General features: G+C 51.3%; 1 protein-coding gene across 1 annotated transcript; it reads left to right on the top strand.

Moving 5' to 3' along the window:
* The first annotated feature begins 3148 nt into the window (after positions 1-3148).
* Positions 3149-15472, top strand: HEXA (hexosaminidase subunit alpha). Its single transcript, XM_075099796.1, has 14 exons — positions 3149-3508; positions 7110-7208; positions 7580-7645; positions 7806-7852; positions 8176-8286; positions 9099-9200; positions 9300-9432; positions 10622-10802; positions 12580-12666; positions 13024-13096; positions 13556-13736; positions 14072-14162; positions 14572-14676; positions 15179-15472. Exons 1-14 carry the CDS (start codon positions 3247-3249, stop codon positions 15240-15242), a joined length of 1602 nt encoding a protein of 533 aa, XP_074955897.1. The 5' UTR covers positions 3149-3246; the 3' UTR covers positions 15243-15472.
* Positions 15473-17574: the final 2102 nt, after the last annotated feature.

Raw genomic sequence — 17574 nt, 5'->3', positions numbered from 1 at the left:
CATTATTGGTAGAAAGCAGGTAATCCAGCAGAGCCCTGGTGCAGCCCAGTTTTCTGCAGAATCCCCCAGCAATTTGGCTTCCAGCTCTTGCAGTAAAAGAGATGACAAGAAGGGTTTGCAGATACTTCTGCAATAACATCACCTGGCTGGGCCAGTGTGATGTTTTCAGCACCCAGCTGAGCCCTATGCAATGATACTAAAGCACCTCTGAGCCTGTACATCCCTGCTGCGGGGCTGGTGATCCAGGTTAGGGCGAGAGGAGGTGTGGGGGGGAAGACAGGTAAACTCTGAACCTTGTGTCTCTATATTTACTCCCTGCTTGTTTCTTGCTGAACTAGCCTGAAGAGGCCAACATTCCCAGGGGAATATGTCACCCTAGAGATATGCTCCAAGACCATGAGCTGGTCTACTGAAGAGCTACGGAAGAGCATCAGCAGCTTCCTGGCTACTGGTGCTCCATGCCTTACCAGTTTCTTCCAGCCAAGCTCCAAAGTTAAGCAGTTTTCTTACGTTCCTGAATCAGACTGTTAGTCTAGATTAATGCCAGCCAGCCACAGATGAACTTCTCTGACTCATCCCCTGGAGACATCAGGTCTCCTAAAATAGCAACAACAACAGAATCCAGAGAAAGGCTTGAATATTTCAACTGAAAGCTATGATCACAACGCTTTACATAAGGGTAGTGAACACACCACCCTCCCTGGTCCGAAATAAGGATTTGCTTCAGGCCAGGGCACTTTCATGTATCAGTCTCATGTGCTGGGAAGCACAGCCCTGCTGATACTGCTACATTGCCTGCTGCAACAAAGCAACAAACTGCCTTGGGTTTTGGTTCGGGTTTTTTTTTTGTTGTTTTTTCCTGTTTTTTTTTACTCTCCTTCCCTTGCAATTTTAATACAGTGAAGCTACTTGAGGAAAAGTCTAGGGAATCTGGAACCAATCGATGTTGCCAGAAAAGCAGTGGCAACAGTTGGCACTTCAGAGGTTTGCACAGGGAAAGGCAACAAACCCCACGCTCAAGACCACTGAAGCTGCCTGTAGACCAGCAGCAGCCTTGAGGAAAACTTGAACAAAAAGAATGACAGAGGCCATTTTCCCAGAGGTATGATGCAGGTTGGAACATAGGCATTCTTCTCCATGTGCCTTCTTGCTGTGTGATGCAGACAGAGACAGAGAAGGGCCAACGTCCTGGAGCAATGGCACTGGCTTCAGGAGAACCATAAAGAAGCAGCCTGGCATGTGTCATTGCACTGAATTGGGATCCTGCCACTTGTCTCTAGGGAAAACAAGGGACAGGACAGGATTGCTGGAGCTTGAGGGCACCAAGACTTTAATTGCCACAGTCAGCCTCGCCTGGGACCTCCACCCATGACCCATTGCCCCAGGAGCTCTATTTAAACTGAGGTCTGGGCAGCTATTTATTTTTTGGGCATTCTTGTGAGTGTGTCTGTTCTCAGGCTTTCCCAGATTGATCTTAGACTTATCTTGGTGCCTTGCTTTTTTTTTGTGACACCTGGACTGTTGATGGGCCCCATTGCTGCCACTAGCATGCTCTGCTTGCCTGGCTGTGGGGCTGCACCCAGCTGGTAAGGTTGTTGCCTGGCCCATGTCATGCCCATCCTAGGTCCTGGCTCACCTTCCCTTAGGTGGATGGGTGGTCTTTGCTGCTCCACAGGGTGTGGAAGGATGCAGTACTGTGTAGGTGTTGAACTCATGGTAATAATAGCTGGCTCGCTCTGCCCCCATTGCTGATGGACCCCAGCTCCCCCATCTATGTGATCTTTAGCCTTCTTCCTGCCTTCCCCCACCTGAGATCCCCTATTTATTTTCACTAATCTCACAAAATTCCACAATTCCATTTAGACCCAAATCTAACTGTGATCCCTTCCTGCTGCCTGGCATCTCTATGACTTCTCCACCCCCATGACACCCCAAAAACCTTCACTGGTACCGCATGGACTCCCTCACCCCTGGTGAGCACCTTTTTCCATCCCTTTGAAACCTTTCCTTCCCAGCTCTTCTGAAACTCCCCCATCTCCTCTTGGCTCATCTCCTTTCACTACCAGTCCCCAGCTTTGTGCTGGTGTTTGTGTAACCTTTGACAGCAAGTTCCTTTAGGGTTTCTTTTTCAAACTGCCTTTTTTTTTTTCCCTGTTGCCCTTGGCTCTCCCTGTTTTGGTCACCTGAGAGACGATCCCTTGACTTGCCCACCAGAACTTTCCATGGTTCTGTCCTGCTCACACAAAGTGGTTTTTCATCTTGAGTTAGTGTGATGGGGCTGTCTCCCTTGCTGAGCTTTCTCCAATGTCATTTGTTTAATTTCCTGCTTGCTCCCCATGCCTGTGGTTTGTCTCCCAGCATTCCTGATAGCTTGGAGTTTTCTAGTGGCTTCACTGCTTGCTCAGGAGGGCTAGGACCGTATTTTCATAATTTGATGGAGTTGAGCTGGCAATTAGATGGGTAAGTCCTGGGATTAAGGGTCCTTATTTGATATGGGGATTGCTGAGGAATGCAGAGCTGGGAGGGAGGAGGCAAAATAGAGTTCACCTGAGGCTGAGGGTTTCCTTGCAAAAGCCAAACCCTGTGTGGAGAGCATCTCTGCAACACTTCAGCTTAAGGCTCCACCATGGGATAAACCTTTTTTCAACAACCCCTTTTTTTTTCTTTTTTTACAACCCAACAAATATTTCACCTGCTGTCTATATGATGTCCCTAGAAACCCGTGCAAGGTCTGATTTACATCCAGCATTATTCATAAAAATGCATGATACCAACAAAAAAATGCCAAAACCCCAGGTGGATCTAAAGCATGTGCATGTTCAGTCACACAGCTGGAAAGTGGTGCAGGTGAAATGTGTTTTAAATCATTAATATTCTCCTCAAACCCCAGATCAGGCTGCTGAAGACTCCCCAAGGGCATCCCCTGGGGGTAGAGAGCATGGTAAAGCGGATTTAAATTTTGAGGGCTGGGTAAGAAATCACACTCCTTAAGGGTTTGTGGATTTATTTAAAAGTAAAGAGGCGCTTGCTTGGCTGAAGGCACTCCCGGCGGCTTTGGTGTGACGGTGGGTGGGCCGCCGCCTGAGGGGGCTGTGAGGGCGTGTGATAGCGCCGTGCAACGCAGGGGTAGGCGGGCCTGGCCCCGCGGGGCCGAGCTGCCATTTTGCGGGCGTCCCTCCTGCGGCGGGCGGCGCTGACGCCTCCTCCGCCTCTCCTTTCTCCCTCTCTCAGGTGGCGGGGCGCGACATGGTGGTGGGGGCGATGTTGCTGCGGCTCCTGCTGCCGCTGCTGGCGGTGGCAGTGGTGCTAGGGCCAGAGCCGGCGGCTGCAGTGTGGCCGCAGCCCCAGGCCGAGCGCTTCCCACCGGGTGGCGGCCGGTGCCTGCTGCCTCCCCGCCGCTTCCGCTTCTCCTACGCCGCCGGCTCCGCCGTGGGGCCGGGTTGCGCCGTGCTGGAGGCGGCCTTCCAGCGGTACTGGGCACTGCTCTTCACCGCTGCCCGCCCGACCGGTGAGGCGGGGCGGGGGCTGCGGGCGGGGCGGGGGACTCCGCGGCCTCCGCAGGCGGGGACGAGGGGCTGTTGGAAGGGCGCTGCACCCTTTCACCTCTGCCTTCCTTCTTAAAAAAAAAAAAAAGAACAAACAAAAAACCAACAAACCCAACCAAACCACAAAACCAAACCCTTGTTTATTTTTGGGGGTAAAACCACGGGTTTTGTGTGGCAGCCTGCTTTTTAACCCCTTGCTTCATTTCAGCAGGGGCTTGTGGCGAGGGTAGATGGTGGCAGCGGGCTGGTCATGTGGTCACTTGAATTGAGTCTCGTAGCAAAGGGCACCATTGGGTTTGTATGTAGAGAGCAATGCCAGCAGCATGCACGTTTTAAAAGAAATCTCTTTGGCACAGTGGGCACTAGCTGTGCAGCATTTCTTTAAAGGACTTAGGCTCTCGCTATCAAGAGTTTTCTCATCTCATTTTTTATCTCCTCCAGATCAGGTTTCAGTTCTCCAGCACTTAGTTTTGCTTCTTGTGACCGCAGGGAGAGCTGCTGCTGGTGTTGCAGTCACTCCAGCCTCAGTGCTTTTTGCAAGTCTTGGCTCTTTGTGTGCCTAGCAGCTCTTCATGTCCAGTGTGAAGCTTTACCTTGAGGAGAGGCTTGCTGCTTCACGTCTGTTTCTAGCAACTATGTATTTGTGCCATGGGGCCTCTTTCTGCTCTTTTTCCATAAGGTGAGCTGCTCAGCATCCCAAGGCAGTAAGGCTTTTCTGGCAAAAGCGAGGTAGTAGCTCTTAGATTCACCCTGAAATTGTAGGTTAAGATGAGGAAAGGCAAAAGCTTTGAGAGCCTGGGCTTGATTTGCAGTACATCATCATGGTTTATTGCACCCAGATTTCTTTGTGGTAGCACCTGTTGCATGTCTGGGATGAAATGCAGGAAATTCCTTGGCTGTGCTCGCAGAGGTAAACAGGCTGGGGAGCCGGCATGCACGGATGCCTGGTGTCTGCGTGGGTCTGCAGCAGCCTGAGGTGCTATCTGGGAAATATGAAATGCTTCATTCATCAAGAAGAGTTAGTAACTCTGCTTCTGTTTTAAATGTCAGCGTGAACTCTTGCTTCTGATCAAAGTGGAGAAGGATAATGGCCTTGGAAGCCACTTGGCTTCATCTTGAGCACATCATTCTTTGAAAAATTCAAGTTTGAAACACTGAGAAGAATACTTTTGCTTATTTGATTTCTTCAACTCTTGTAAGTAGCAATAGAAATAAATTTTGAATTGGGAGCTGAGAAGATTCCTCTTGTTTATTTTTTTGCCGCTAGGAACTAAAGCAGCTGAATAATTATTCATGTTTTCCTGTTCCTCTGAGGTGATATGTGACCACTGAATCACTTGGAGAAACTTCTTGCAGTCACAAGATTGAGCTCTCTGTTCATATTCGTTGCTTTCCATACGCCCTGCATAATGACACTCAAACTACATGTTTAATTTTAGGGCTTTTTCCCCTTCTTTGCCTTCCTTCATCCCCCCTCACCCCACCATGGGTGGTTGGTAATAACAGGCAATGGAAACCCTGTATGGAAGAAAACAGTTTCTATTAATAGAGAAAATAAGATAGAAACCATTTGTTGCCTCTTTCAGAAAGCTGCTATGTCAATTTAACAAGCAGGCAAGATTATGTCTGAACTCTGCATTCATGCTGGACTTCAAACATGAAAACAGACCGGTTTAAGTGAGGAGGGATGTATGGGGGTCTTTGGTCAAGTCCTGGCTCAAAAGAGAGCCAAGCCAAGAGTCGGAGACAACTTTGCAGTTGGGTCAAGCTTCTGTGTCCAGCTCAAAATGTGGTATTCCCACATGGAGAACTGAGCCTTTGCTGCAGCCCTTGCTGCAGTGTTTGACCATGCTCAAGGTGAAGAATATTTGTTTTCCCTATCTGTAACTGGGATTTCCCTTGCTGCTCTTCCCTTCTTTCTTGTTACTAATCTGGGCATCTCTGAAACAAGTCTGGGAGAGACCCAGGACCCTGCATGGAGCTCAAGCCAGGACCAGTCCCATACCTGATGTCTCATTGCTGCCATCCTGCTGCAATTGCTGCATTAGCATCCTTATTGTCAAGTCCATGACTGTAATTCACTCAGTTTGCACCTTCACCATGCTCTTTTGAACCATGAACTTCAGCCTTTGCGGTTGATGCGTCACTGATCCCTGCTGCACCCATCTGCATTGCCTTCTAGGTGTGATAGTGGTGGTGCCTGCCAGCTCCTTGGTCGAGGATGCCCCATTTGGCAACGTCTCTCTGGGCAGGCCTAAACATGGTGCGTGGTGGTGGGACCAATTCTGTTGCAGCTTCTCAACAGAATGAGAAGCTATGTCCCCTATCTTGAGAGCAGCTGTCCTTGGGCAGCTGCTGTCTCACCAAGCAGAGGGAGCAGGGCTTGCCATGCAAGCGTGCCAGCTCACACATCTGTAAGGTTGCCTTGGCTACTGGCTTGCCTGTAACTGAGAGGAAATCTCAAAACTGAGGACTGTGTTCAAGCTGTTTACCTTCTCTCTGCAGAGTTTTTGCCATTCCTTCATGGAGAAGTTGGGTTTCTGGATCCAGCAAGCTGTGGAGCACAATTGCCAGCATTCAGGTGAAATGCAGACAGTGCTGTGGTCTCTCTGAAGTCTGCTTAGTGCCCAGCTTGTGACCAGCCTTACTCAAAGCCAAGCTTCTAATTTTTCAGTGATTATATTGAGCTGTTCCTGGGAATGCTGTGGGGCTGTAGGCATGGACCTTGGCTGCAGCTAGCAGGGTCCCAGCCAGCTGATCCCTGTTCTTGGCCAGAGACTGCTGTGAGTAGACCCATGCACCTCAGTGAAGGCTGAACACCCCCCGCTGGAGTTGGTTGCACGACTCCAGGGGGGACTTGGGTCTCTGCATCCTTGGAAGTGCTCCTTCAGATAGAGAAGCGTGGCCAGAGCTCCTGCTTGGGGTTTGAATGTGGCTGAGTTCATTTTTCCAGCTGCTGCACCTGGGACCTGCTCTGCAGAATGTGAAGTTGGTCAGGAGCCTTTCTGTGCTGGGCGGGACCTTTTGGTGGTCTCTAACTCAGCCCAATTCTGCAGTATGCTTGGATTCATTCTCCACCCTTTTTTACAGGGTTTCTTTGCCCTTTCTGAGAAGTGTGGGTAGGGTAGCAGAGCTCTTGGGTTCATTTTTTTTTTTTTCCAGTCCTGGGAGAGTTTGGAAATGTGAAGCTCTTCATCCCCCCCTGGAGAAGATCTGAGTAGTTGTGGCCGTTGCTTAGAGCAGGGGCTGGTGTCCAGGAAGCCTTGGGGGCTGCTGCTAGGCTATATTCTGATGTCTCTCCTCTTCCGCATGTGCATTTAAGCTTCCACTGTGAAGTCTTCCTTGGAGGCTTCCTCCCCAGCAGATCTTCAAGCTGAAGGTTAGGATCATATGCTCCTGATTACCTATGTTGAAAGAAGCCCCTGCTGAACACCCCTGTGCCACATGTTAAAAGTCCGTGTACTCTTGTGCCTCTGTTGCTAGCTGGACAATGGGGATGGAGGTGGGCTGGAAGCAGGGAAAAGAGCCAGGATGGGTTTGATGTCTGGTCTGTGTCCCTTGCAGAGAACGAGCAACCCTGGGGGACGCCCTGCACTCAGCTCCTTGTCTATGTTGCCACACCAGGCTGTGATGGGTTTCCCAGGCTGGACTCCAAGGAAAGCTGTGAGTATCAGGGTTGGGAGCAGTAGGGAGTGACTGGAGCAGGAGTGCGGCTGTTTCTGTGCCCATCAGTTGAAAATAGCACTGTGCAGCACTTAGCCACCATTTTAGGGAGGCAGCATCCTCGCTGAGTATTACTGAGAAACAGGGGCAGGGAGGGAGCAACTTACCTAAGGATGCTGATAAAGCAGTAGGAGAGGTTTGAAACAAAAAAATCAAACCCACGAGTTAGTTCTCTGGGATCCAAGGGTACAGTTCTGTATCAAGATTTCTGCCAGGTGCCGCTGCAACCCCATAGCTGGGACTGTTGTGGCAGCATGTCATGGAGTGTGGTACCTAATGCCAGCACTGCCCCCTCTGATGCTATGTTTCAGATAAGCTGTCTGTCTCAGAAGGCTCCTTGCTGCTCTCTGCGGATGCCCTCTGGGGAGCTCTTAGAGGTGAGGTGTGCTTTCTGTCAGGCATTCCCACTCTCCCTGCCCCAGGCCTATGGGGATGTCTCTCTGTGCCCCTCTCTTTCCATAGACTTGTTTGTTAATTGAGCTCTGTTCCTTTGGGGGAATCTGTGCTGAGAAAGTGACTCTGTGTGGGTTTCTGCAGGCCTGGAAACGTTCAGCCAGCTCGTTGGGAGAGATGAGAATGGCATGGTGAGTCCTGGCCTCAACTCCTGGGGCAGTCAGCTCTCCATAATGCTCCTGCATCTGTGGGGACAGGCTGAGCATTGCTGGGATGCTTGGGATGAGGGGGGCACCAGCAGTGCAGCACAGCCTTGCCGAGAGCCAAGTAGAGATTTGTGAATCCAGCCAGATCCTTGCCTTCTGAGTGGCTAAAGCATTGCAGCTCTTTCTGGCTAGCTTGCAGTAAGGGTACCCCTCCTTGTCCTGCTAACTCTGGGGACAAAGGTGACTCCTGCTAATGGCTGTGTTGCCTGGAGTCCTGCTCACTTCTACCTCATGTTCTCTGCATGCAGTACTACATCAACAAGACAGAAATTGTGGATTTCCCCCGCTTCCCTCACCGGGGACTGTTGCTGGACACCTCTCGTCACTACCTGCCTCTCAAAGCCATCCTGGAAACTCTGGTAGGGTGCCTGTGCTCAGAGATGAGGTGATTTAGTTGGGGGTCCCCTCCTCTGTGACAGCTGAGGAACTCTGAGCTGACACACCTTGAGTGGTCTGGAAGGGTTTTTTGTGTTGCTCCTTTCCAGAGATCCTAGGAGCTGGCTAATGCGTAGGCCACTGCATCTACATCTCATCAAGGAAGATTTTGTCAAACCTGGGCTTTTTGAACAAAGCAGCTTGCATGTCCCTAGATGAAGCAGCAGGCTGGGGTGGGATGGCAGCATGACCTCAATTCTTAATATACAGATGTGCATCATGGAAAAATGCTTCTATGCTGTAGGTCTTTCCCAGTGCCCATGGCTCTGTTTGCTCCTGGTGTAACTCACAGCTGCCTCATTTGGGTGATTTCTCAACTCCCTTTGTAAATAGGATAAGGAGAAGAAAACCCTGAGGTATCTTGGATTCCTTCAATCTGGATTAGCTTCTGAGGCAAGGCAAAATGCTGACTTTTTCCCAGCTACATTAGGCAAAGGTGGGTGGTGGTGGTGTCTGTGTTCATCCCAAGCAGAATTAAGCTTCTAGGTCTCCACCACTGGCTCAGTTACAGGGAGAACAGGGATTTTATTGTGAGCAGAAGCACTACTGGCCCTCTGCAGCTCTTTGTGGTGCTGGTGTGTTTGAAGAAAGGTGTCTGAATCCCTCTTGGATCCCAGGGAGCATTTAGGGACTCTGCCTTGTCCTTCTGGAGCACAGGGACTGTGTCCCCTTTCTGTGGCAAGCTGGGTAAAAGAAGGCACAGGCCACGTTCATCTTTGTTCTTGTTCCTTCCCAGGATGTCATGGCTTACAACAAGTTCAATGTGTTTCACTGGCACATTGTGGATGACCCATCTTTTCCCTATGAGAGCTGGACCTTCCCGGAGCTCAGCAAGCAGGTAACCCACCCTGATCACTGCGTAGCGCCCAGCCCAGAGTGAGCAGATCCCTCCCTCAGCACCTGAGCAAGGCACCAAGATTTCCCGTGTTTCCCCCAGGGAGCCTTCAATGCCATGACCCATGTGTACACAGCTGCTGATGTGCAGATGGTGATTGAGTATGCTCGGCTGCGTGGCATCAGAGTCATTGCGGAGTTCGACACTCCTGGGCACACCCTCTCCTGGGGTCCAGGTGAGGAGCAGACACTGCCTGCTGCTACTGTGAGGAGAGTTGTAATTGTACTGGGGGGAGGAAGGGAATCTGGAACCTGGATCCCGAAAGCTGGGTGTGGGCAGCCATGTCCCACAGGCTCGCTTTGAGGAGGAGGAAACCATCATCTGGGGGAAGTAGGACCAAATGGTTCAACTTCTAGGACAAAATCCAAAGGAAAAACATTTCCTTCTCTTCTTGGGTCCAAGCTGCATGATTTTTTTTTTGGGAACACCTCCTGTGCCAAAACCAGGGTATTGCAAGGATCTTGGGTTTAACTGGAGGCGCAGCTGAGCAAGCTTCCTCACTCATCTCAGCTGTGCCCCAGTTCTGACACACTTCCAGTCCTCAGAGCAGGGAGCAGCATCTCCTCTTCCATGTCCGGAAGTGTGAGCTCCAGGAAAACATTGGCTTGTCTTGCTCTCTCCTTTCCCTGCCTCCAAATACCATGTTCTGCCCTGGAGTACAACCCATGCATGTGGTCACAGCCAAAACTGTGGTTGCTCCCCTTCCCTGTCTGCAGCGGGTGCATGGAGCTGGGAGAGGGTGCTGGGGATGGCACTGGCATTATCTCTCCCCAGCGTCTCTGGTTTCCTGTGGGAATCTCCCCAAAACAGCAGTGGGGAGAGATACTAAGGGGAACACTGGGAAGGGTGGAAGCTAGTAGCGTGGTGCAGAAGCAGGGCTATGTAGTCAGCCGGTTCAGAGACTGCTGACTGGAAACTGTATGATTTAGAGGGGACTAGGCTGCCCAACACTGCTGCTGTGCTCGCTGGTGTGCAGGCTGCAAGGATTTGGTGTTGGGAGGGAAATGACTGAGCCACGTCTGTGTCCTGTCCTCAGAGCTGCTGTTGCAAGGGGGGAAAATGAGGTGTCCAGCCAAAAAGGCTTGAGCTCTGATCTCACCTGGGAGTGCATGTTTGGGACAGCAGTGGATGTGCGTAGGGGGAGAACAAGACAAGTGCAGAACGTGGATCCCTCCCCATCAGGGCCGGCTTTCTGAGCCAGAGATTGTGTTTCTGCTGCTGAGATTGTGCCTTATGTGCAGTGCCCAGGTCTTCGATCTTCATGGCAGGCACTGGGCTGTGCTGAGGAGGGTCTGGGGGTTTGTATGGGGCCATATAGCCACATTTAGCCCCTTCCTTATTGTCCTGTGTTTGTTATGACCCAGGTGCTCCAGGCCTCCTGACTCCCTGCTATTTTGGCAAGGATCCTTCTGGGACCTATGGGCCCATCAACCCCATCCTTAACAGCACCTATGAGTTTGTGACCAGTTTGTTTCAGGAGGTCAGCACTGTGTTCCCAGACTTCTTTCTTCACCTCGGTGGTGACGAGGTAGACTTCACGTGCTGGTGAGTCTGAAATTGGTCTGGACAGGGACTGGGGGGAAGTATCTGGGACTGGGTCCTAGACCATTGCTTTTTCAGTCACTATCATCTGCACATCTTTGGTGTCCTGCTCCCCCAGGCTCTGTGTGTTGGTGCCTGGGGTTTCTGTGCTCATGGTGATGCTGGTTGTAGGAAGCTGCTGGTGCCAGTGCAGCCACAGGTCTTGGAATGTCTGGGCTAGCCTTGGACCAATAAGGGAAGGACTTGGCTATGTCTTGGCCTTAGTCCAGAGCTCAGGTTGCAGTGCTTTTCACAGAATCACAGAATTTCAGGTTGGAAAGGACCTCAGGGATCATGTGGTCCAACCTTTCTGGGAGGAGCACAATCTAGACAAGATGGCCTAGCACCCTGTCCAGATGACTCTTAAAGGCGTCCAACATGGCCGAGTCAATCACTTCCCTGGGGAGATTATTCCAATGGGTGACTGTCCTCAATGTGAAAAACTTTCCTCTGATGTTCAATTGGAATCTCCCCAAGAGCAATTTGTGTTCATTCCCCCTTGTCCTCTCCATGTGACTCCATGTAAAAAGGGAGTCTCCATCTTCTTTGTAGCTGCCCCTTAAGTACTGGTACATGGTGATGAGATCCCCTCTGAGCCTCCTTTTCTCAAGGCTGAACAAACCCAGCTCTCCCAGCCTATCCTCGTATGGCAGCTTCTCAGTCCTTTGATCATCTTGGTGGCCCTTCCCTGGACCCCTTCCAGCCTGTCCACGTCCTTTTTGTATAGAGGGGACCAGAACTGTACACAGTACTCCAGGTGTGGCCTGACAAGCGCTGAGTAGAGCGGGATAATGACTTCTTTCTCTCTGCTGGCGATGCCCTTTTTGATGCAACCCAGCATCCCGTTGGCCTTCTTGGCCGCAGCAGCCCACTGTTCACTCATGTTGAGCTTTCTGTCCACTAGGACCCCCAGGTCCCTTTCCACAGAGCTGCTCTCCAGCCAGGTGGATCCCAGTCTGTGCTGCACTCCTGGATTATGTTTTCCCAGGTGCATGATCTTACACTTTTCCTGTTGAGCTTTATAAGGTTCTTGCTGGCCCACTCTTCCAGCCTATCCAGATCTTTGTGCAGAGCAGCTCTCCCTTCTGGAGTGTCTACTTCCCCACTCAACTTGGTGTCATCAGCAAACTTCATCAGGCTACACTTGCTGCTGTTATCCAGATCACTTATAAAGATATGGAAAAACATTGGGCCCAATATCGATCCCTGGGGGACTCCACTAGTGACAGGTTGCCAGTTTGAGAAAGAGCTATTTACCACCACCCTTTGGGTGCGGCCTGTCAGCCAGTTCCCCACCCACTGCACAGACCACTTGTCTAGGCCATAACACATTAATTTCTCCAGGAGGAGTCTGTGGGGGACCGTATCAAAGGCCTTGGAGAAGTCCAGGTAGACGATGTCTGCTGCCCACCCCATGTTAACCAGGCAAATCACTGTGTCATAGAGGGCCACCAGGACTGTCAAGCACAGTCTGCCTTTAGTGAAGCCATGTTGGCTTTTCCCAATCACATGCTTCACTTGATTTGTGATGGCCCCCAGGAGGATTTATTCCATAACTTTCCCAGGGATTGAAGTAAGGCAGATGGGCCTATAGTTACCCGGATCCTCCCTCGAGCCCTTCTTGTAGATAGGGGTAACATTGGCCTTCCTCCAGTCCTCTGGGACATCCCCCATTCTCCATGACTTCTCGAAGATTATGGAGAGTGGCCTTGCTTTTACTCTCTTCTCTTTGGCTATGCAGGAAATCCAATCCAAAAATTCGTGCCTTCATGAAGGAGATGGGCTTTGGTGAAGATTACAAAAAATTAGAGTCATTTTATATCCAGAGGTAAGGACGGTTGCATCTTGAGCCTGCAGCTGCAGTATGTGACCAGTACAAATGTCTTCTGCAGTCTTGGGAACACCAGATATCCTTTTCAGGAGCATGCCCATTTGGGCATGTCTCCCTGACCCCAGATGAGTAGCCTAGCTGCATTTTACTGGGAGCCTGACCACAAAAAAGCCTGGAGCTGAGGAGAAGGAAGCTCCATAAGGGGCTGTGCTTTCTTCCTTCTCCTTTGGAAGTACCTTCATGTCCCATTGTGGGTGTTGGGAATATTGGTGCTGCTGCTTTGGCTGTATGCAACCAGCAAAGAGAGGGGCGTGTAGCTGGGATGAGCCAAAACTTAGTACTCTTTCCACCCAGGCTTCTGGACATCATCTCTTCCCTCGGCAAAGGTTATATCGTGTGGCAGGAGGTGTTTGACAACAGAGTGAAGGTGAGAGCTGCTTGCTTTCCCTAATGGAGTTGCCTGTGCTAGGGTGGACAGTGCCAGCACCCTGGCCAAATGCATTGGTGTGCTCTGGGGGTGCTGTGCTGTGGCTGGTGGGGGTTGCTGTGTTACAGGATGGGGGCTGATCTTGAGATGGAGCTGCCAGTGAGCTGCCCTCTTGGTGGCTCTGTCATGCTGCTGTCAATAAGCTCTTTCCTCCAGGTTCTTATGTATACACCTGCAAGAGGCAGGTTTTAACCCTGCCTAGGACGCTCTGCAAATGAATTTATTCCTCCCTCTGTTGCTTCTGTTGCAAACCAGATGGGAAGTGGCTCAATGTCTTCCTCAGTTTCCCTTTCGGGGTGTTTAAAGCTGTAGATGGGTCAGGGCACCCCACGTGCAAGGGGAGGTGGTGCTCTTGTTGCCGCAGTCATCCAGTGCACAGGGTTCACATGTGTTCTTCAGCTGAGGCCGGACACCATCATCCATGTGTGGAAGGAGAACTACACGCCATACATGGAGGAGATGGCAAATGTCACCAAGGCTGGCTACCGGGCTCTGCTCTCTGCTCCTTGGTACCTCAACCACATCTCCTATGGGCAGGACTGGATGGCAGCCTACGAGGTGGAGCCCTTGCAGTTCGAAGGTGAGTTCCTTGTGTCCCCTTCCTGTACAACAGCTGACTTGTCACTCGGAGGTGGCACCAAGGCTAGGTCTCTTGCTAATTTGTTCTCACTGGTGGTGTGAAGGTGCTTGAGCGACTGTGTCCTTGGTTCCTGAACTACATCCCATTCCCTTGATGCTGACAGAAAACAACTCTGCTCTCCCGCAGCCTGGGGTTTGTAGCAGGAGATTCCAGAAGGGCAAGTTACTGTCTCCGTAGCTGAGCCACTCACTCGTGTTACAGGCGCCTCTGAGAGCAGGGCAATAAGGCCATTATCCTACAACACCCCATCTCCTGAATGCTGTATCCTCTGGCAGGCAGCCCTGAGCAGAAGGACCAAGTGATCGGCGGAGAGGCGTGCATGTGGGGTGAATATGTGGACGTCACTAACCTGGCCCCCAGGCTCTGGTAAGAGAAGTCACAGAGAAGTCAGCTGGAGTTGCATGCGGCAGGGCTCAGGCTCGTTTGCTTTGCCACACCACAGGTTTGGTCTGCGTGTGGTGCTCGTCCCTGTCCCCTGGCAGTGCCTCTGTGCTCGTAACGGCTTCACTGAAGCTTGAATGAGGGTTTGTAAGACTGTAACGTGCTCCCGTACAGCCTGCTGCTGCAAGCAGTATGTGTTTAATCCTGGTCTGTCTTGTCACCCTGGTACATCCTGATCCACATGTGTCTATGGGTGGATCTTTTGACACACAGAACCATGTGCCTTTATGTGCTGAAGAACTTTGGTCAGGAGGGTGTTTGGGAGCTCAGGGCTTTGTGAGAAGTTTTCAAATTCTGCCCTGACCTGAATCCCTCTGTCCCTTGTTCCTCCAAGGCCAAGAGCTGGGGCCATAGCCGAGAGACTGTGGAGTAACGCGACTGTCAGGGACCTGCAAGATGCTTATGTGCGGCTGGCCGACTTCCGCTGCAAGCTTCTTGGGTAACTCTTTCTCCTCACAGCTGGATGCCAGCTTGTGGGGGCAGCACAAATGCTACTGTCTTTGGGGTTCATTCCTGGGGAGGGTGGTGAGGGTGAATGGGCTTCCCCTGGTGCAAAATGACCCTTATTCCTACGGGAAGGTTCTGAGCCTTTCTCCTGCCTTTATGTGGGCAGAGCTTCCTTTGTGCAGTGCTGGAAGAGAGCCCCTGTTGCTGGCATGGACTGGTGGCTGTGGAGGAGAGGACTTTGTGCTGAGAAAGGGGAACATGTCAGCTATTGCCACCCCTCCTGCAGCACCAGCTTCCCCAGGAAACCTGCCCTTACTCTGTGCTCCCATGCATGAGCAACAAACCAAGTCTATAAGTGCAGGATGAAAACTGCTCCCTCCTTGTCGCACCTGAAGTGGGGCATGGATGGCCAACCTGTGCTCTGACTACTCCAACCTGTCCGTGGGGTCTGCTTGTGCCCTCTGTGTAATGCCGTCTCCTTGCTCTCCTTGCAGGCGTGGTGTCCAGGCGCAGCCTCTCTACGTAGGATACTGTGAAAATGAATTCAGCAGGTTTTGAAGGGAGAGTCCCGCTGACCTTGGTCCCTGTGCACAGAGGAGGAATGATCCCTCTTTCCAAAGCTGCTGGCTTAGCAGAGGGACCCCTTCCTGCACCCAGCTTCTGCTCTTGCTTTGTTGCAATGAACTTTTTTTTTCCTTAGTGTGCGTTCCTCACCTCTCTTTTTTTTTTCTATTTTTCCTATTTTTGTTTCTTTAAATCTATAAATAAATTACCCTAAAGAGGAAAAACATGCCTTTTCATGCTCTGCTGGGCCTTGGGAGACTGTGCAAGGGTTTTTGTAGCAGGTGAATGGGTAGGGTTTGCTCCAGAGATGCCAGTGGAGGAGCATCTGGCTGTGCCTCATCCTGGTGGCACTGGAGCTTGCTGGGTGCCTGCTCAGCTGGATGAACTGTGTTTAATCTCTGCTGCTATCAGACTTCGTCCCTGCAGGGAGAAGGTGGTGAGAAGGGCTCCCCCATTTTTTGTGCCCTGGCCTCCCGCTGACCACACCTGGACAAGGCCCTGCTTGTGGCCAGGACCTTACCATGTGGTGACCTTGGTTTTGCTCCTGCAGCCTTCCATGCACCAGCGGTCAGTCCTGTGGTGTTCCTCATCATGTCTCTGCCTCTTCTCTCTCTGCCTGTGTTCGGGCTGGAGGCTTGTATGCAAGTTGCTATCTCTGCTGCCCCAAATCCTGGCTGCTGCCACTTCCTCCTCCCCCAGCTTCGCCCGGAAGCTCCCTGTGCTGAGCAGTGCGTGGATGTTATGGAGTCATCACACTGCTCTTCGATCTGCTGTTGCCTCTGACCAGGATTTGATCCATCCTCCTGCTCTGTTCTCCTTGCAATGGGGAGCTCAGCCCCAGGTCTGCGTCCAAGAGGTCTGGTTTGGGTAGTATTTTCCTTGGAGAAGAGTCTGATGGTGGGTGGATGCTGGGACACTTGCTATTGATGGTTGGGGTTGTCATGCTGGAAACCATCTTCAGCTCAAAGCAGGGCATCACTCGGGTGAGAAATCTTGGGTGATGGGACTGTTGTACGTGTGTTTTGGTCTTAAATGAGTGAGATCTGCTGTTAGGGCTGGGAACCTTTTACTACTGAACTTCAAATTAAAAATACTGAATTAAATTTGAATTCAAAATATTCAGAAATTGTCAAGTCTTGAATTTCTTTATCATCCCGTGAAGGGATACCCAAATACTGCTCCTCTGAAGTGACACATCTTGAGGCAGCAGGGGCATAAAGGCAGTGAAGCCCAACCACTCAGACAGGGAAATGTAGCCAGATTTGGGGAAAAGAGGGATTTTTTTTTTTTTTTTTCTCCTGTGCTCAGGGTGGGCAGGGCCTGGGATGCTCCAACCCAGTGCTGTCCACTAAAGCCTGGTATTTACCACCCAGGCTAAATATCACTGCACAGTTCCCCTTCCAGGGGGTCACCACCAACCTATCCCCAAAAACTCGATCTTGGGGGTGCCTTGGCAATGTTTTCACCCTTGCAAAGGCCAGGATCCTTGTCAGTGGGGAGGGAGCACCCTGCTTTCTCCTGCCATGGCCTTGCTGTGCGGCCTGTTCCTTCCAGAACATCTATTTTGGTCGTGTAAAACTTGCCGGGGAGCAGGGAACAGGCAGTGTGTGAATCACTTGGGGCCAACAGGTTTAAAAATAAACCCAGGCGGTGGTGAAGAACAGCCGCTGAGCCCCCGGATTTCAGGAGGATTATGCTCCACGTCTCCAAAGCCCACCCATGGGTGCCCACCCTGGGCAATGTCCCCTTCCATTGTGATACGCTTGCGTGTGTTTGCACATGCTTGTGTGTGCAGGCACATACTTGCAGCCATGTGCACCTGCTTGCATGTATATGGGTGCTTGCAAATGTGTATGTGCATGCACGTGCAATGCACATGCTTGCACACACATGCATATGTGTCCTTGCAAGTGCATGCACCCATGCATGTTCTTGCAAACACGTGCACTGAGGCACACACGTGCACTCACGTGCATATGGGTGCTTGCAAACACCCATGCACATGCTTGCACACTTGCACGCATGCAAATGCATGCATGCACACCCACATGGCTGCATGCCGTTGCACAGGCTTGCAACACAGGCACGCATCTGCATGTACTTGCACACACACATGCTTGCATACATGTACAAACACTTGCACATACTTGAATGTGCATGCTTGCACACACTTGGCCAAACACATGCATGTGCTTGTATAGACTTGCACGAGCTTGCATGTGCTTGCAATGTACATGCACATGCTTGCACATGCCCCCCCGTGCTCACACATGCATGCAGACCTGCACATGCGTGGCAGTGCGCCAGGGAAGCTGGGCACCCCCAG

The sequence above is a fragment of the Phalacrocorax aristotelis genome, chromosome 7 (assembly GCF_949628215.1).
Source record: "Phalacrocorax aristotelis chromosome 7, bGulAri2.1, whole genome shotgun sequence".
Taxonomy (NCBI): domain Eukaryota; kingdom Metazoa; phylum Chordata; class Aves; order Suliformes; family Phalacrocoracidae; genus Phalacrocorax; species Phalacrocorax aristotelis.
This window is presented reverse-complemented; position numbering and strand designations above follow the sequence as displayed.

Bases quoted from the DNA above. Each gene is read 5' to 3' on its own strand.
- HEXA (XM_075099796.1), top strand. From the start codon at position 3,247: ATGGTGGTGGGGGCGATGTTGCTGCGGCTCCTGCTGCCGCTGCTGGCG. The intron at 3,509-7,109 runs GTGAGGCGGGGC...TGTCCCTTGCAG, and splicing joins CACCGCTGCCCGCCCGACCG to AGAACGAGCAACCCTGGGGG. The intron at 14,163-14,571 runs GTAAGAGAAGTC...TGTTCCTCCAAG, and splicing joins AACCTGGCCCCCAGGCTCTG to GCCAAGAGCTGGGGCCATAG.